The 19,194-nt window shown below is 42.1% G+C and overlaps 1 protein-coding gene across 1 annotated transcript; it reads right to left on the minus strand.

Annotated features, from left to right (window-relative positions):
• Window positions 1-810: 810 nt before the first annotated feature.
• slc25a15b (solute carrier family 25 member 15b) lies at window positions 811-17,839 on the minus strand (the record flags this gene model as incomplete). The annotated part of the gene is made up of 8 exons (XM_080834895.1): window positions 811-932; window positions 1,276-1,342; window positions 2,615-2,706; window positions 6,074-6,249; window positions 7,905-8,042; window positions 10,079-10,221; window positions 17,385-17,500; window positions 17,785-17,839. The coding sequence occupies 8 exons, from the start codon at window positions 17,837-17,839 to the stop codon at window positions 811-813; spliced, it is 909 nt and encodes a 302-aa protein (XP_080691021.1).
• Window positions 17,840-19,194: the final 1,355 nt, after the last annotated feature.

Raw genomic sequence — 19,194 nt, forward strand, 5'->3', positions numbered from 1 at the left:
AGTTCCCAACATTGTAAAGTTGAAATTCTTTATAGTACAGCTTGTCTATTTTCTTTTTCACCAAAAATACTACAAAGAAATTAGAAGAAAATTATTCTTAATTCAATATTCCTATATTAGGATAAAATAAATAGAGGTATTATTGAGTGATGACTGATGTCCTGAAATGAAAGACTACTATGATTACATTTCAATACTAACCCCAACCCTAACCCTAGAAAATTGGCCTGAGGTAAGACTGATACGTTTGTGGGTAGTCCCAGGATCCATTTATCACATTATCTGATCCACACACACACACACACACACACAGACACACACACAGACACAGACACCTGTGTTTTAGCATTGGAACATATAGAATAAGGAGTGCGTACTTATGATTCAACCCTATCGAATAAGGAGTGCATACTTATGTTCCAACCCTAGCACGGTCTGGGAGTGTGCACGTTAGCTTGGGAGTGTGCACGCTAGTCTTGGAGTGTGCATGTTAGTTTGGGAGTGTGCACGTTAACTTGGGAGTGTGCATGTTAGTCTGGGAGTGTGCACATTAACTTGGGAGAGTGCATGTTAGTCTGGGAGTGCGCACGTTAGCTTGGGAGTGTGCACGCTAGTCTGGGAGTGCGCACGTTAGCTTGGGAGTGTGCACGCTAGTCTTGGAGTGTGCACGCTAGTCTGGGAGTGTGCACGTTAGTCTGGGAGTGCGCACGCTACACTATATCAGAAATACACACAGACCCTCTCTTGACACACACACACACACACACACCCTCTCTCTGCGCACACACACACACACAAACACACTCTCTCTCAGTGGTCGAATCTTTCCATCATGAGCTTCCGGCTGGCCTCGTAGCCCAGGAAGAGGGCGCCATTTGCAGGGAAAGTTCTCAGCATGGTGGGGGTCAGGCCTGAGTAGAGAGCCCTCACGCCTGGGGGGGGGGGGGGGGGGGGGGGGGTAAGCAATCATGTAACTCATACACAAACATACATACTGTATGGCATATGCTGCACACACATACCTGAGGCTCATTCACAATGTATAAATATGGCCACTGATAGCAATCGCCAAGTTTGGCACAGATTTCTGAATGATGCTTTTATCAGAACCACATTAAGCCTTATTGCAAATAAGATTTACAATCTATAATGTCCACTCACTGTTAGTGTTTTTACACTCACTTCTAAAACTATAAAGTTAGATGGTTAGGTCATTAGAGTAAGATGGTTAGAGTATAGAGACAGATAGTTAGGTCATTTGAGTCAGTCCCTCACCTTCTGTTCGGAATACTCCCATGAAGGTCTTGAAGAAGCCGGCCTGCTGTCCCGTCATGGACATCACCTGGATCCATTAGAGTAAGATTGTTAGAGTACACGTACACACACACACACACACACACACACACCATTAGACCATTAGAGTAAGATAGTTAGAATACACACACACACACACACACCACTAGAGTAAGATAGTCCGAGTACACACACACACACACCATTAGAGTAAGATAGTCAGAGTACACACACACACACACACACCATTAGAGTAAGATAGTCAGAGTACACACAAACACACACACACACACACACACACACACACACACACACACACACACACACACACACACACACACACACACACACACACACACACACACACACACACACACACACACACACACACACACACCATTAGAGTAAGATAGTCAGAGTACACACACACACACATACACACACCATTAGAGTAAGATCGTCAGAGTACACACACACACACACACACACACACACACACACCACAAGATTATTAGAGTAAGATAGTTATGTCTTTAGAGTTAGATAGAGTAAGACAGTTAGGTCTTTAGAGTAAGATAGAGTAAGATAGTTAGAGTATAGAGTAAGATAGTTAGGGCATTAGAGTAAGATAGTTAGACTATAGAGTAAGATAGTTAGGGCATTAGAGTAAGATAGTTAGAGTATAGAGTAAGATAGTTAGGTCATTATTAGAGTAAGATAGTTAGGTCATTATTAGAGTAAGATAATTAGGGCATTATTAGAGTAAGATAGTTAGGTCATTATTAGAGTAAGATAGTTAGATCATTAGAGTAAGAAAGTTAGGTCATTAGAGTAAGATAGTTAGAGTATAGAGTAAGATAGTTAGGTCATTAGAGTAAGATAGTTAGGGCATTAGAGTAACATAGTTATGTCAGTAGAGAAACATAGTTAGAGTATAGAGTAAGATAGTTAGGTCAGTAGAGTAAGATAGTTAGGTCATTAGAGTAAGATAGTTAGATTATAGAGTAAGATAGTTAGTTCAGTAGAGTAAGGTAGTTAGAGTACAGAGTAAGATAGTTAGAGTATAGAGTAAGATAGTTAGGTCAGTAGAGTAAGATAGGTAGAGTATAGAGTAAGATATTTAGAGTATAGAGTAAGATAGTTATAGTATAGAGTAAGATAGTTAGATCATTATTAGAGGTAGATAGTTAGGGCATTATAGATTCACACACACACACACACACACACACACACACACACACACACACACACACACACACACACACATACACACACACACACACACACCACTAGAGTAAGATAGTTAGGTCATGGACATCACCTGGATCCTTGACTTAATGCAGTCCATGGGGTAGACCACCAGCCACAGACAAGCCCCCCCAAACCCCCCACTGAACACGATAGGAGCGACACCTACCAGACAAACAGGGAGATAACACACTATCTGTTCAACGGGCACACTTTAGAGGCTCTTACATTCCGAGAGAGACAGATTACAAAAAATAATTGTATAATTGAATTGTATTATTTCCTTTTATTAGGTTTCCTATTATTAGGTATTAGTTTGATCACATGAACAAATGCTAACACATGGTTAGAACAATGTTGATAAGAACCTACCGCAGACACTAACGCTGGAGTGCTACTAATTAAGACTAGCCAACACTAGCTAACACTAGCATGGCATCAGTGCAACACTTCCTCCCAGAACTCAGAACTTAGAACTGTTTATTTGACAGCAACAATATTAGTACAATTGAAAGGATGGAATGACATACAATAAATTAGCTACATTAAATAAACATTGAAATTAGATGAGTGTATAGAAAAGTATATGATGCTGTCGGGAGAATCCTATAAGGCTACATATTGTGCCGCTGTCATAGGATCCACCCAGAATAGTTAATTGCTAGATTTTATTTGCAAAGTTAGGTTAATATAATGGGAGTTAGGTAGGGTTTACAAACAACAGATATGATCAAGTTATTATGTAACAGAAACAGTTTAGTGAGTATAAGGATTACAAATAAAATAGCTTAGTTGCAAACATAGCAATGTTCTATTGTACAACTGGCAGAGTATTTGGAAATGAGGTGGGCTTTTGAATACCGGGTTAATCCTTCTAGGCTATGTGTAGTGAGTTTGTCTGTCATGCATGTGTCTGAGTGTGTCAGTAAATATGGAATATGATGTCTAATACAATGTTTGTAGGCAGCAGTCCTGCAAATAGGAGTGTTAAGTCTACAATGGTGCCTTGTGTTATAGTCATGACAAGATGCATTTTGAGTGAACATGTTCAGGAAATAAGCAGGGAGGTTTTTGTTTAAGAACTTGTGGTAGAATTTCAGGCACTGTATTGTGTAGATATCATCTAATTTTAACTGATTTAACCGTTTGAAAATTGGCTCAGTATGGTCATTATATTTACTTTTGGTGATGATCCTCATAGCTCGTTTCTGTAGATTTACCAGACGTGCCGGATTGAGACCCATGATAGTACACCGACATGCAGATGCGGAACTATTAAAGCATTGTACATAGTTGTTAAAGTGGAATCTGGTAAAACATTTTTCATACGGTTCATTAGGCCTAGTGTGCGAGAAACTTTGTTAGCGATTTTGTCGGTGTGATGTTTCCAGCTTAGTGTCTCGTGCAAAGTTAATCCCAGAAAATTGAAACTTTCTACCTGTTCCAGGTCGAGGGTTATATTTGAGATATCTTTCTGTCTGAAATGGAAGAGCATATACTTGTTTTTTTGGACATTCAGTGAGAGTCTATTTATATTAACCCATTTGGCAACCTTCTTAAGCTCATTGTTAATGGTTTCAGACAGGGCGTCTGTATTGAGCTGGTTATTGTCTAGTTGAAATGAGCATATGGGGCTAACCAATGTGGTGTCGTCAGCATATAATATGGCACGGAAAGTTTGGCTGACTTTGTGAATGTCATTCATATAAAGCAGAAACAAAAGCGGCCCCAGTATAGAGCCTTGTGGTACTCCTGTGCTGAGTGGTAGGGGATATTGCTCCATTGAACTCTACATATTGTAGACGGTTTGTGAGATAGTCTTTAAGTAAGGGATAATGTATAGAACGCAGGTCATTGTCGGGAAAATAAGCCCCGACAGGGCGAACAGCATCCCGATCCCTGTCACGGATGCCATAATGGAATAGCTTGTTTATCAGAATGTCGTGATTAACCCATTTAAGCCGGGAAAGCATTACCGCTGTTCTACCATTAAAGCCGGGAGCGCTGTTGCGTCATTCTACCTTTAAGGCCGGGAAAGCGTTTGTGTCGTTTTTTCTGTATAAGGGGGTATTTTGCCCAAAGTGTCGGCCTCTGGGCCAATGAAATGCATCAGAATAGACATGTGATAGTGCCTCAAATGTTTTGCCATTAGTAGTTTAAAAAATATGGTTATCTGTAGTTGTTAACGATTGTTACTTGCTTAAATGTAGGTTTACTCGAGGTAAATGAAAGGGAATATGGTATCATAGAGGGCTATATTAACACTAAGCTAGCTTGCTATGTTGTTAAAACTTTCTCCAGTGAGCGAGTGTGAACGAGCGAATTATATCGACAACTCTCTATTCTTTGCATTACTATATATTCTAGTATTTCAAAACAATAATCAGTCCCTATAGAATGTTGTTTATAATCAGTTAATGCTACTGATTCCTCGTTTGACTTTATTATAGTGAATGCTTTGGTTGCCTTCCATTTCAGCCCAGCATACAGTATTTATCAGTTGATAAATAAGATGTACTTGAAATTTGTTTTGTTTTTTATTTGAATTATTCCTGTTTTTTCCCTTTGAATGGAATATTTGACACTAAACTAGTTCATCTGTATCTCAGTGATAGTATCCAAATGAGCATAAAAATATCACTGGTATGTAAAAACTACATGGACAACAAAATAGTTATAATTGCTGATCAAAATCTTATTCCCTTCTGCTCATAATACAAGTAAACAACTCAGAGGTTGACACTGTCAGGTCCATTCTCCATCCATAGTGTCCAAATGAGCATTAAATATCCCTGGTATGTAAAAACTACACGGACAACAAAATAGATGTTAATCGTATTCCCTTCTGCTCTTAATAAAACAAGTAAACAACTCAAAAGTTAAAACTTTCCCTATAAGAATTATATATTTATAATTATATACTTTATTTCACTTTGTTATATACTTTGTCATATAGCTTATTACATTTTTTTTCTACTGTTTTGTGCTGATCCTGCACTTTTACATATTTTGTTTACTTTTGAGAAGGTGTACGTAAATATTGTAAATATTTGTAAATACAAATTCCCATGAAAGCCACAGGTGTAAGCTCTCAAATACTTTTTGAATTGTGTTCCTATCTGTTACAGGGGCTGAGAAATCAGTAATGTAGTAGGCGTTGACACAATTGCTGAATTTCTAGAAAAACTTCAGGTTTTGGGGGCTTTTCTGAAATCGCCTATAGGTTTTACAGGCATTTTTTCCAGGCGCTTTAGGCCTAAATGGGTTAAGCGTGTCAAACGCCTTCGACAAATCCATAAAGACTGAGATTGGGATTTTTCCCTGGTCTAGATTATTTGCAATAGTATCAACCATTTCAAGGGACGCGGTCTCTGTCGAATGCATTCGTCGAAAGCCATACTGACTATTATTATTATTATACTTACTATTATACCGGAGACTATGATTTTCTAAGTAAGTGAATAATTGGTTGAAACAGTTTTCCCCAAGAGATGCCATGGTGATGCCAGGGTGTTGCCATGGTGACGCTCACCAATGTCTTCCTTGGCGCATCTGAAGTAGTCGGCGAAGGCAGTGCGGCTCATCTCGTAGGCCCCGAAGAAGCAGAAGTACCCGGGCACCTCTCGGGCGATGGTGGTGGTCAGACCCGTGAAGAACGCCTGCGGACCCTCCACAGTCCAGATGGACCGCACCACTGACCACACAGACCTGAGGGGGATCAGAGATAGACAGAGTCCAGATGGACCGTACCACTGACCACACAGACCTGAGGGGGGATCAGAGATAGACAGAGTCCAGATAGACCACACAGACCTGAGGGGGGTCAGAGATAGACAGGCGACACTAAAGAGAGTGACTTACTCTAATTATCTTGACCCTAACCCCACAACCATCACCTAAAGAGAGTGACTTACTGTAGTTACCTTGACCCTAACCCCACACCCATCACCTAAAGAGAGTGACTTACTGTAGTTACCTTGACCCTAACCCCACACCCATCACCTAAAGAGAGTGACTTACTCTAGTTACCTTGACCCTAACCCCACACCCATCACCTAAAGAGAGTGACTTACTGTAGTTACCTTGACCCTAACCCCACACCCATCACCTAAAGAGTGACTTACTGTAGTTACCTTGACCATAACCCCACACCCATCACCTAAAGAGAGTGACTTACTCTAGTTATCTTGACCCTAACCCCACAACCATCACCTAAAGAGAGTGACTTACTGTAGTTACTTTGACCCTAACACCACACCCATCACCTAAAGAGAGTGACTTACTCTAGTTACCTTGACCATAACCCCACACCCATCACCTAAAGAGAGTGACTTACTGTAGTTACGTTGACCCTAACCCCACACCCATCACCTAAAGAGAGTGACTTACTGTAGTTACCTTGACCCTAACCCCACACCCATCACCTAAAGAGAGTGACTTACTGTAGTTACCTTGACCCTAACCCCACACCCATCACCTAAAGAGAGTGACTTACTGTAGTTACCTTGACCCTAACCCCACAGCCATCACCTAAAGAGTGACTTACTGTAGTTACCTTGACCCTAACCCCACAACCATCACCTAAAGAGAGTGACTTACTGTAGTTACTTTGACCCTAACCCCACAACCATCACCTAAAGAGAGTGACTTACTCTAGTTACCTTGACCATAACCCCACACCCATCACCTAAAGAGAGTGACTTACTGTAGTTACGTTGACCCTAACCCCACACCCATCACCTAAAGAGAGTGACTTACTGTAGGTACCTTGACCATAACCCCACACCCATCACCTAAAGAGAGTGACTTACTCTAGTTATCTTGACCATAACCCCACACCCATCACCTAAAGAGAGTGACTTACTCTAGTTACCTTGACCATAACCCCACACCCATCACCTAATGAGAGTGACTTACTCTAGTTATCTTGACCCTAACCCCACAACCAACACCTAAAGAGAGTGACTTACTATAGTTACCTTGGACCTAACCCCACACCCATCTTCAGCTGGGAAAATCAACGCATTTCTAATCTGTGTCCATTTTGTGACATTCTGATGATTTTTAATAACAAATGCAAAGCATTTACAAAGCAAAGCATTACAGGTAAAGACCATCTCCAGGTATACAGAGACGGAAAGAGAGACTTCCTCACTTCTGAGTGACAGTGATCAGGTATACAGAGACAGAAAGAGAGACTTCCTCACTTCTGAGTGACAGTGATCAGGTATAAAGAGACAGAAAGAGAGACTACCTCACTTCTGAGTGACAGTGATCAGGTATACAGAGACAGAAAGAGAGACTACCTCACTTCTGAGTGACAGTGATCAGGTATACAGAGACAGAAAGAGAGACTTCCTCACTTCTGAGTGACAGTGATCTTGCCAGAGGCAGCCATTTCATGCATAGCCTGCAGACGACACTTGACCAGCTCAGTTGGACAGAGAACCAGCGAGGAGAAGATGGACGCCACCGACCCAGCACACGCCTTCTGGACATCACTATAGAGAGGGGATGGGAGAGTACAAGAGAGAGATGAATATAGGGGGAGAGGGAGGAGAAAGAAAGATGGAGAGAGAAAAGGAGATAGAGAGACAAGATAGAAGGGTGTGAAGAGAGGAGGTGAAGAGTGAATCGGAGGCAAGGAGAAGAATAGCACACATGAGGATAAACATATTAGCTTACATGAGGATAAACATATTAGCACACATGAGGATAAACACATCAGCACACATCAGGGTACTGTTCAGCGATGCTCGCTAAGCGGTTTAGCGAGCTATATTCCAGGCTAAAAAAAGAGAACGCCCCTTTATCGGGTTCGGTGAAGCAACTTCTGATAAATTACCATAGTAACATATCCCTTAGCACTAACCTGCTCCAGGGCAGGCTATACTAAGTTTAGCTGGCTAAACTTGCCACACCCCTGGCAAAAGGAGGGATCCCATTGACCAAGGACTAAAAGGAGTCATATTAGATAGTTTGATTAGCGTAGGGAGAGAGTTCTTTGCGATCCGCCAAGATCCATTTTCCCTTTTTTGTGCAGGCCTGTGCAAATGTGTCTAGTTTTTGTGCAGCAGTGAATAAAGTCTACCTCAGTCTACTTCACAGCATATCATTTTTGTAGAAAAGGTGGATGCATGATAAGAACAGAGAAATACACACAATATATTTTCATTGCTTCAATTTATTGAATTTCTTATTAATACATTTACATTTAGTAATTTCGCAGACGGTTTTATTCAAAGCTATTTACAAGGAACTTCAATTACTACGGAGGTGATGGGGGTCAAACCAGCAATCTATTGCATGCAATCCATGAGCTCTAACCGCTGCACCAAAGTCACATACTCAAAATCAGAAAAGATATCACGTCTTAGACAGTTTCTTATATTGCTGTCGCAGCCGCGGAAGTGTTGAATTTTGACATGATTATGGTCTTGAATTCTTCATAACGCGTTCATGGTCATATCCTGCCTTAGCGGAGAAAAAAATTAGTCTTTTTCTATTACCGTAAAAAAAAATCATGGTTTTGGTGATCGACCTTTCCTGCCTTTTGAAGCAGGACGTGCACGCGCAATTTAGCTGACGAGTTTAGCTTGGGACAACTTAACTTGACGATTAATTATCTTAGAGCACGTCGCCAGACCGGCTTGGCCTGTTCTCATTTAGCAACCTATATTATCTCATGTCGCGGGCTAAATTAATTATGTTAGCTTCAGTTGCACGCCGAACAGGGCCCAGGATAAAAATATTAGCACACATGAGGATAAACACATCAGCACACATCAGGATAAACATATTAGCATACATGAGGATAAACACATCAGCACACATCAGGATAAACATATTAGCACACATGAGGATAAACATATTAGTATACATGAGGATAAACATATTAGCATACATAAGGATAAACACATCAGCACACATCAGGATAAACACATCAGCACACATCAGGATGAACATATTAGCACACATGAGGATAAACATATTAGCACACATGAAGATAAACATATTAGCATACATGTGGCATATGCACATGATACATACAACATTGCAACCATGCAGAAGCATTAGCAGTGCTAAGGTAAATTAGCCTTCTCCGGCCAGGAGAATTAGCAGTGCTAAAGTAAATGTCGTTTTCTATTTCTTAAAAAAAAGGAGAATTTATTGTTACACCAGGTTTTATTGCTCTTAGCTTGACTGTTCTCTCCCTTGTACGTCGCTTTGGACAAAAGCGTCTGCTAAATGAGTAAATGTAAATGTCATTAGCCTTCTACGGCCAGGAGAATTAATAGTGCTAAAGTAAATTAGCCTTCTCCGACCAGGAGAATTAGCAGGGCTAAAGTACTGGCCAACTGGCTGAGCTCACCTGAGAACCTCTCTCACCTGACTGGCTGAGCTCACATCTCTCACCTGACTGGCTGAGCTCACCTGAGTGCATCTCTCACTTGACTGGCTGGGCTCACATCTCTCATCTGATTGGCTGAGCTCACCTGAGTGTGTCTCTCTCTCTCACCTGATTGGTTGAGCTCACCTGAGGGCGTGTCCATTTGGCGTGCCAGCTAACAGGCGCACCACCTCCTGACAGAACCCGTAGCTCATGAACAGCACGGAGTTCTCTGCAATGTTAGCGACCAGCGCCGGTGTTGTTCCCTGGTACAGACCACGCAGACCCACCTGAGCAGGACACACACACACACACACACACACACACACACACACACACACACACACACACACACACACACACACACACACACACACACACACACACACACACACACACACACACACACACACACACACACACACACACACACACAGGTATTTTAAATAGACTATGTCAAGGATGATATTTGAAATTCCAGGAATTGCTCACGGTCATGTCCATGAGTAACACGCCCTATTAGAATGTTCAATGGTATTATGGGTAAAGTGGAGGTTGTTGGTATTCATTAAAATTCGTGCTCGGTAAGCAGCAGACGTGTCCAAGTGTGGTCCATATTATTTAGATTCAATTCTGCAATATCTCAGTAATGTTAGAGTAAAGTAGAGATATAACATTGGCGACGAGGATTAATTTGCGTTAGCTAGTTAAAATTAACATTAAAATTACAGTTTAGTTAGTTAGTATGGAGAAATCCGGGATTCAGCATTTTGCATGCTACACTGAGCCAGCCACGCTAAGCTCAAGATGGAAGCGTTGGCTAACGTCATTCCAGCTATATGCTGATGGCAAAGGGCTCATCTTAAACGAGGATTCACCTGACGCTACGAAGCAAAGGAGACGTGAACTGCTACTTCATCTTGCTGGACCAGACGTACAGGACATTTTCTCAACTCTACCGTACACGGGTGAGCCAACCCAATACGACGAGGCAGTGAATGCTTAGCGTTAGCAAGACACGCATTTCAAAAACTGCACCAGAAGCTAGGTGAGAAAGTACAGCAATTTGCTACACGCCTGAGATAAGCTGTGAGAGACTGTGGTTACGGGGGTGATTCTGACAATCAGATAAGGGACACAATATTAAGCAAAGGAATGTCGGACTATGTGAGAAGAAAACTTTTAGAAGAGGGTCGTGGATTGACGCTAGCATCTACACTGGAAATAGCTGCCCGTTGTGAGAGCATCGATGAACAGATGGCGGACATGTGTGTGTCGACTAAACATTCCACAGACACGGTCAACCGAATTGCGCTAAAAGAAAAGAAGGGAAAGCATGGATATGGGAACGCAAAAGGTAAACCGAACAGAGACAGTAGAAATTATGGGAAATGCTACAGATGTGGGAACACTGATCATATGGGCCGTGATCCAAAATGCCCTGCACGAAGACAAACATGCCACAAGTGCCAAGGGAAAGATCATTTTGCAAAAGTATGCCGCACTAAAGGCGGGAAACCGAAACAAAGCGTGAACCAGATTGATGTACGTGAGGACTTTGCATTTGCCATTGAAAATAACCACATGCCAGAGAGACTTAACTTCTGTGTTGGGGGAGTAAATATAAAAATGCTGATTGACTCTGGCGCAACAAGTAATGTGATGGGAGAAGATGCATGGGAAAAGTTGAAAGCAGAAAACATTAAGTGCCATTCCTATGTGCCTAAGACAGAGAGGAAACTTTACTCATATGCTTCTAATCAGCCATTAGCAGTCAAAGGGGCATTCACGTGTGGGGTGTCCATAGGAAAAAATACGGAACAAGCTGAGTTTATCGTAGTCAGGGGAAGTGGTGAACCGCTGCTAGGAAAAGAGACAGCAATGAGACTGGGGGTGCTAAGAATAGGTGCCAACATTGCTGCCATCACAGACATCAAACAAACACTCCAGCAGCAGTACCGGTCGGGAAACTGAAAACAAGACAGGTCAGTCTACACATAAACCCAGAGGTGAAACCAGTAGCCCAGCCACTCAGGCGCATTCCATTCCACCTTAGGGGGGCAGTAGAGTCCAGAATTAAAGAATTGGTGGACTTGAACATCATTGAGCCGGTAAATGGACCCACCCCATGGGTGAATCCGGTTGTGATTGTCCCAAAACCAGGGAATGATGTCCGACTTTGCTTGGATATGAGACGGGCCAATGAGGCCATAGTGAGGGAACGCTTTCCGATCCCCACAGTGGCTGAGCTACTTCAAGGCATGAATGGCTCAATCATATTCAGCAAGTTAGATTTAAAATGGGGCTACCATCAACTTGAACTGACTCCTGATTCACGTGACATCACCACATTTGCTGTGCACAACGGAGTGTACAGGTACAAAAGATGTTTGTTGTTTGGTGTGTCCTCCGCCAGTGAACAATATCAACATGAGATAGCCAGTGCATTAGCTGGTATTGAAGGGGTGGAGAACATCTCTGATGATGTGATCATACATGTGTCTGACCAAGAGACTCACAACAAACGGCTGCACGCAGTCATGGAAAGACTCAGAGACACAGGATTGGCGTTGAATCCAGAAAAATGCCAGTTCAACATGGACAGGTTGATTTTTAAGGGCATTCTGCTGTCGGAAAAAGGCATTGGCCCAACAGAGCAGAGAGTGCGAGCTGTGACAGAAGCAAGGGAGCCGGAGACCGCCACAGAGGTGCGTAGCTTCCTTGGGCTCATTGGATACAGCAGCCGCTTTATCCCACAGTTTGCAACTCTGTCAGAGCCAATGAGGCGCCTGACCAGGAAAGACATACCTTTTGATTTTGGACCGGAGCAGAAGAAAGCATTCAGCGCTCTCAAAGCAGCCCTTGCAAAAGCATCCACCCTTGCTTACTTGGACAAAGAGGCACCCACCCAGGTAATAGCGGATGCAAGCCCTGTGGGGTTAGGTGCAGTCTTAGTGCAGAACCAGAAGGGAATCCAGGTCCCTGTGTGCTATGTTAGCCGTAGCCAGGGGCGGAGATCCCGGGGGGGACGGGGGGACACGTCCCCCCCTCGCATAACGTTGTCCCCCCCCCCCCCCCCCCCAAACAAAATTGAAAAAAATAAATATATCAGTATTATTTTCAGGTTACCGGAGTCGGGATGCGAACCCGGGTCGCTGGCGTAGTAGCCACCACTACAGTGTGCTATTGATTCTACAGTCTCAAAATATAAACAAATAAGAAAATAATAAATACGAATATGCGACCCGGTGTGCTTTTGATTTTACAGTCTCAGGATTTAAACAAATAAAACAATAATAAATACGAATATGTCTACATTCATTGTTTCCATCAGGTCCGCTTCACCTTCACTGCCACGGATGCCAAATAGTCGCTAGACCTGACCCGCCTGAACCACTGAGCAGTGGCGGCTCGTCCATAAGGGCGATTGGGGCGACGCACTGCCTATGGGAAAAGGAAGAAAATAAAAAAATAAAAAATGATAATTCCTGATGTATAAATTCAATTGCACGACTACATGTAAATGTAAATTTCATATTTTTTTTCTGTCGGATTCTACCCCTAGACCGTCTGATATGCCTCTGTATGTCTTTGTCGAATCAGGTAACAGTCATTCAGTCAGCCTAGAGTCGTGATTCAAATGGCCCCGCCCCTTCAGGGCGATCTTGGACGAAATGAAAATCGCCCCAGACCTCTCCCATTGACTCCCATGTTAAATGCGTTTTTTTCACAAAACAGAGCTCTCAATGCATTCTCTATGGCTTCCGGGAGGGCTCGCCCCTCCAAGTCTAGTCATAAGTAAGCGACGCAAAAGCCTATGGTAAAATGCAATGAGGACATCACACAGCTTCGACAAAGGCATGTCAAGATGGCACCTGTTCAGCACAACAACTCATCCGCTCTTTGACAGAAACTTCTTTTTAGTCAGCGTAATATTGAAGATAAAGTGACCAAAAAACACTAGACCAAAAGTATCCATTCAACAGTTTTCTACAAAGGGAGGGAAATTGGAACAAAAGAAAATCGCGGTCGTGAAGTGGCTAACGCGGTCTGTATACCACTGTCACTTTTCATAGGTTTCACAGTGTGAACTAACTTTAAATAATGTTTTATGTGATGACTTATTTTGCTTTTGTAAGCCAATACTTTCAAGATCAGTCAATAAATATCGTTGGTTTTGACGTAAGTTGCCCCCTTCTTTATGTTGTTAGTGGACATATCATGTGTCCTGTTCAGCTAGGTTACATCATACAACATTTGAGACGTGTGGATAATGAAAAAGTGGCATCATTTAATGTGGAGCCACATCATGTTTGCTTATGAAGGCTCCTGAATGTAACCTTCTTCCATAGCGTTCCACTTGTATCTTGCTACTCTAGCTATGTAGAAAGAGGGGAGATATTACTGTTGGTTGCTGCCAATAGTGGACAAAAAGGTTTTGCTGTATGAGTAAATCGGATAACTTAATGTACCTACTGAATAGGTCGCCTTAATCATTATCAAAAAAATTGCCCCCCCTGAGAATTTTTTCAGGAGCCGCCACTGCCACTGAGGCCTACACCGCTACCTGATGGACCCTGGTGGGACGTCGCAGTCGACCTACTGGGACCTCTTCCGTCCAATCACTCAATTCTAGTGGTAGTAGACTACTTTAGCCGATATTATGAGTATGATGTCATGACCACCACCACAGCAGAGAAAGTCATAGACAGTCTGGAATCCATGTTCAGCAGACACGGATTGCCAGTCACATGTAAATCTGACAATGGTCCAAAGTTCCGTTCCGAGCAATTCAGACTGTTCTGTGAGGAAAATGGCATTACACACTTGAAAACTACACCAAAATTATGCTCAGGCCAACGGAGAAATTGAGCGTCAGAATGCATCACTCATGAAAAGAATCAGGATTGCTCAATCAGATGGACTAGAAACTGAGAAAGTATGCTACAGTCTACAGGAGCATCAGCCATCCAACGACAGGTAAAAGCCCTGCTGAATTGCTCTTCAACCGAAAAATAAGAGGAAAACTACCTGAACTGATTGAAATACACGCTGATCAGGAAGTATGTGATCGTGACAGAGAACAAAAGGCAAAGAGCAAGCTGTATGCAGATACTCGCAGAGGAGCACAGCCATCAGAGGTCAGTGTAGGTGACACTGTGCTCTTGCGACAAGACAAAACTGACAAATTCTCCACCACATTCAATGCACCACACAAGATCATCAGCAAGACAGAAAGTGGAATCGCCAACCGGAGCGAGGTATGCAAGAAACACCACTTTCGTGAAGAAATACGAAGAAAATGGATTGAAACAAGGAACATTCCAAGAATAGGGGGAAATACAGGAAGCTGAGGATGACGCAGGAACCAGCGAGGCGACAGAAGAACACACACACACCACTGACACTCAGAGTCCACAAACCAAAAACAAAGACGACACACAGATAGAAACACACATGCCATCCAGGCCACAAAGGGTCAAACGAACACCCAAGGGGTTGCTGATTTAATTCTTGAATAATTTAAAAACTAAAAAGAGCTTTTTCACATTTTACATGAGTTAAAATCTATAGGTAGATATACAGGATGTGTTTGATATCTTGTAATAGAAAAAAATATTACAGTTCATAATTTTGAAGGTTTCTTAAATGAAAGCAATATGTTTACTAAGCAATTAAGTGATTTTGATAGCTTAAGCAATAAGCATCTTACTTCGTGGTGAAGTTATGTTACAAATCTGACTGCCCAGGAAGTTTATGATTTCAGAATTCCTGGAATGTGAAGAATAATCTTGAGTTTTATTTTCTGTAACTGAAAGAGTTTAATTGACCGATCGCCAGGGCTCCGCCCCCTAGTTATTGTTGCTACGTCCGACACAATTCACGGAACTGTCCACCTGAAAGCCATGGCGAGTACGGGTACAAACGCTATAACTGTCAGTATGAGTGGTGATTTTTGGAGTAATACCTCCGCGATATCCTCCAGATCAAGCCAAAAGGGACTGCAATATGCAGTGGAAGGATATATCCAAAATATTAAGATCAACAACGAAGTGGACACAACAATAATTGAAGCAAAGGCATACAGGTCTCAATAAAAAAAATAAAAAATTGAAACCCTACGACCTCTTCATTGAAATGCAACCAGTACAACCTTGTAGACTAGTCATGTTATTTCACCACTGGGTAAGATCTGTATATGGTATTTCAAGCTAGCTAATAACCTCCAAAAGATTATTTATTCTTATTATGTATTCCGTCTCTGGCGAGAGACTGGAGGTATGTAGCTAGCTAGGATGGTGACTATTAGCTAGCGATGTTGATGTTACCGTCAGTAAAACCTTTTTTTAAATTGCACTCTGAGCTATCAAAGATGGCGATTGCGAACGCCAGCAGCATACATACAAAGTGTTCGTTAAAAGTTCTGTTCAATGTTGTATCAAGCATAAATACAAAGTGTTTGTTAAAAGTTCGGTTCAATGCTGGCGTTTGCTTTCGATAGCTACGACAGCTCTGCCTGCAATTACACAGACAGTACATTGACATTTAGACGGTCACATACATGAACATTTAAATGTTTAACATGAACACTTTAGTTGGAGAGACTAGTTTAAGTTCTTTTACTGGTAATAATACAAGTATTCATGAACCATAACGGTTTGGGGATTTTCTCTCTCAACTAGATAGTTAGCCATCAAACCTAGCGATAGCTGGCTGCCAGCAAGCAGCTTAATTTACTTTGGAGCCGACATATGTGTATTTTGCGATATATTGAGTTGGGCGTGGGGTGACCACACTGTTTAATACACAGCTGGCACCTTTGCGCCTGTGTTTTGTGCTTTGGGGAAGCGGGGAAAAACGACATATCCCTCTAATCTCTCAGGGTACCTTATGTCATACCACAAGTCCCGTAGGCACACTGTTTAACCATGCTGCTCAGACCTCAAAGTTGTCGGACTCTCTTCTCTTAGTAGCGGTTGCTAAGGTACAATTGGACAAGGGCCGTTCTAGGGAGGAGTTTCGCGATCGGTCAATTCTAAGAAAAGGGGGGATGTCATGTCCATGAGTAACACGCCCTATTAGAATGTTCAATGGTATTATGGGTAAGGTGGAGTTTGTTGGTATTCATTAAAATTCGTGCTCGGTAAGCAGCAGACGTGTCCAAGTGTGGTCCATATTATTTAGATTCAATTCTGCAATATCTCAGTAATGCTAGAGTAAAGTAGAGATATAACACTCACTTTTCTAACATACCACCTATCTGCAACTGCCCACTACTCGCCACACAAAATCATGCTTTCAATCACATTTAAAAACACACACCAGACTTACAACCACACGTTTACAATCACATTTAAAAACACACGCCAAGCTTACAACCACACTGAAAATCCCTCTTTCAGACACACGCATGCACACGCACACACACACACACACACACACACAGACTCACCTGTCGATAGGTAGATGTAAAACAGTCCAGAAATCCACGGTACAGTGTTGGAAAGGTCTGCATCTTCACTTTGGCTGTATCCAGGGGCTGTCCACTAAACACACATGCTGTACCACCTAACACACACACACACACACACACACACACACACACACACACACACACACACACACACACACACACACACACACACACACAGGAGAAGCATATATGATATTGGCAGTTATTTGCCAGCCACATTACTGCAAAGGGGACATGGCTAAACGCCAAGGCCCGACATATTTAGACCAGCCCCCACCACCCCACACAGATATTGAAACAAACTATTGCCATTGATGCCCTTACTGTATTGCCAAAACAAATGTCAGTTTCATACATGTTGACCGTGTCAGACACGTACCTACTGCACCAGCAGTCAGGTCTATGATGGCTTGGACCGCGGGATGGGGTGCCATGGCAAAGGAGTTCAAGATTAAAATTCCTGCCGGGAGGGGGTCAGATTTCAGTGTGCAACATTAACAAGCATCTTATTCACAGTCCACATAACTTTATTAAAATGCTTCAATTAAAACAGTTTTTTGTTCTCGCTAACACAAGCGCATATTTCCACGCGGACTGGTACACTAGGTAAATTGCATCTGACACAAATCCCAGAGGAAATGTAAACTTTTGCCAGGCCGGTGTGGTCCAAGGGTTGCTTGGATCATCACTTCTATTCAACTGATATCCTCTGAGATTTCAATGAGACTAAATCAACAGTATGGCAACAACAATAACTCACATGCAAGGACAGGGCAAGACTTAAAAGGTTGACTCAAAACGGTCTTGGTCATTCATGTATTAATTCGTTTCTTTGTGAAGTGCCGATAAGTAACTGAGATTCCAAGTCCTGAATGAATCTGTAATTAGCAAGAAGCCCATATAATTTATACATACACCATATAACCTGAATATTATATATATAATACGCAGTTTACTTGATTACACAAACTTACAAATTAGCACTGTCCGCGGGCGTAACGATAGTGCCGAAAACCTGTAAACATCCGCGTTAGCTAAACACGTGTGTGTTACAAAACAGCAACAATTACATGATTCTCGATAACACCTCGGGGTTTCTCGTTACCACAAAACCTGTTTGACTTTTGTGTAGATTCGTGCATATTTGAAACGTTTCTGAGTAACAACACTGTTAACAGAATAAGAAAACACAGGATCACAACTAGCCTGGGATGCTAACCCAGTAAGGTTGGGTCATGTTGCATCATAGAGCTGTTCCATTCATTTACAAAACAAGTGATTATGACCTTAAACGGCGAAAAACAAACCTTTTCTCGATTCGGATCACCGTCGTAGTCTTTTGTTGCACAGTTGTATAAATTAGTAGTAGACGAATAGTTACTTCAATTCAGGTGAAAGTTGGGGTACCGTGATGGGAGGACAGAATGCTGCCGACAGCTCCTCGCATCATACGGTAGCAATGCCAGTTAGAGGTGACATACAATCTCTATGCCATTTGATTTGCGATTGATGTATTTTTGTATTGGCCAAGCTGTCCTGAGCATCACCTTAATTTTAATCGACGTGATGTGAACTAATGTGAAATCTAGTTAAATCTAGAAGTCAGCTACCAAACCACATCTGAATATAAAACGTAGCTGAAAACGAGAAGGTGTATTTCGCGAAGGGATGGATATAATTTGCATGCATTAAATATAGCAGTGTTTTATTGTTGTTGCCGCTCTGTTTTAAAAAAATGCGTTTTTTAAAGTTAATACAGTAAGTATGTACTTCACTTTTCGAGTACGGG

The sequence above is a fragment of the Sprattus sprattus genome, assembly GCF_963457725.1.
Source record: "Sprattus sprattus genome assembly, chromosome: 1".
NCBI lineage: Eukaryota > Metazoa > Chordata > Actinopteri > Clupeiformes > Clupeidae > Sprattus > Sprattus sprattus.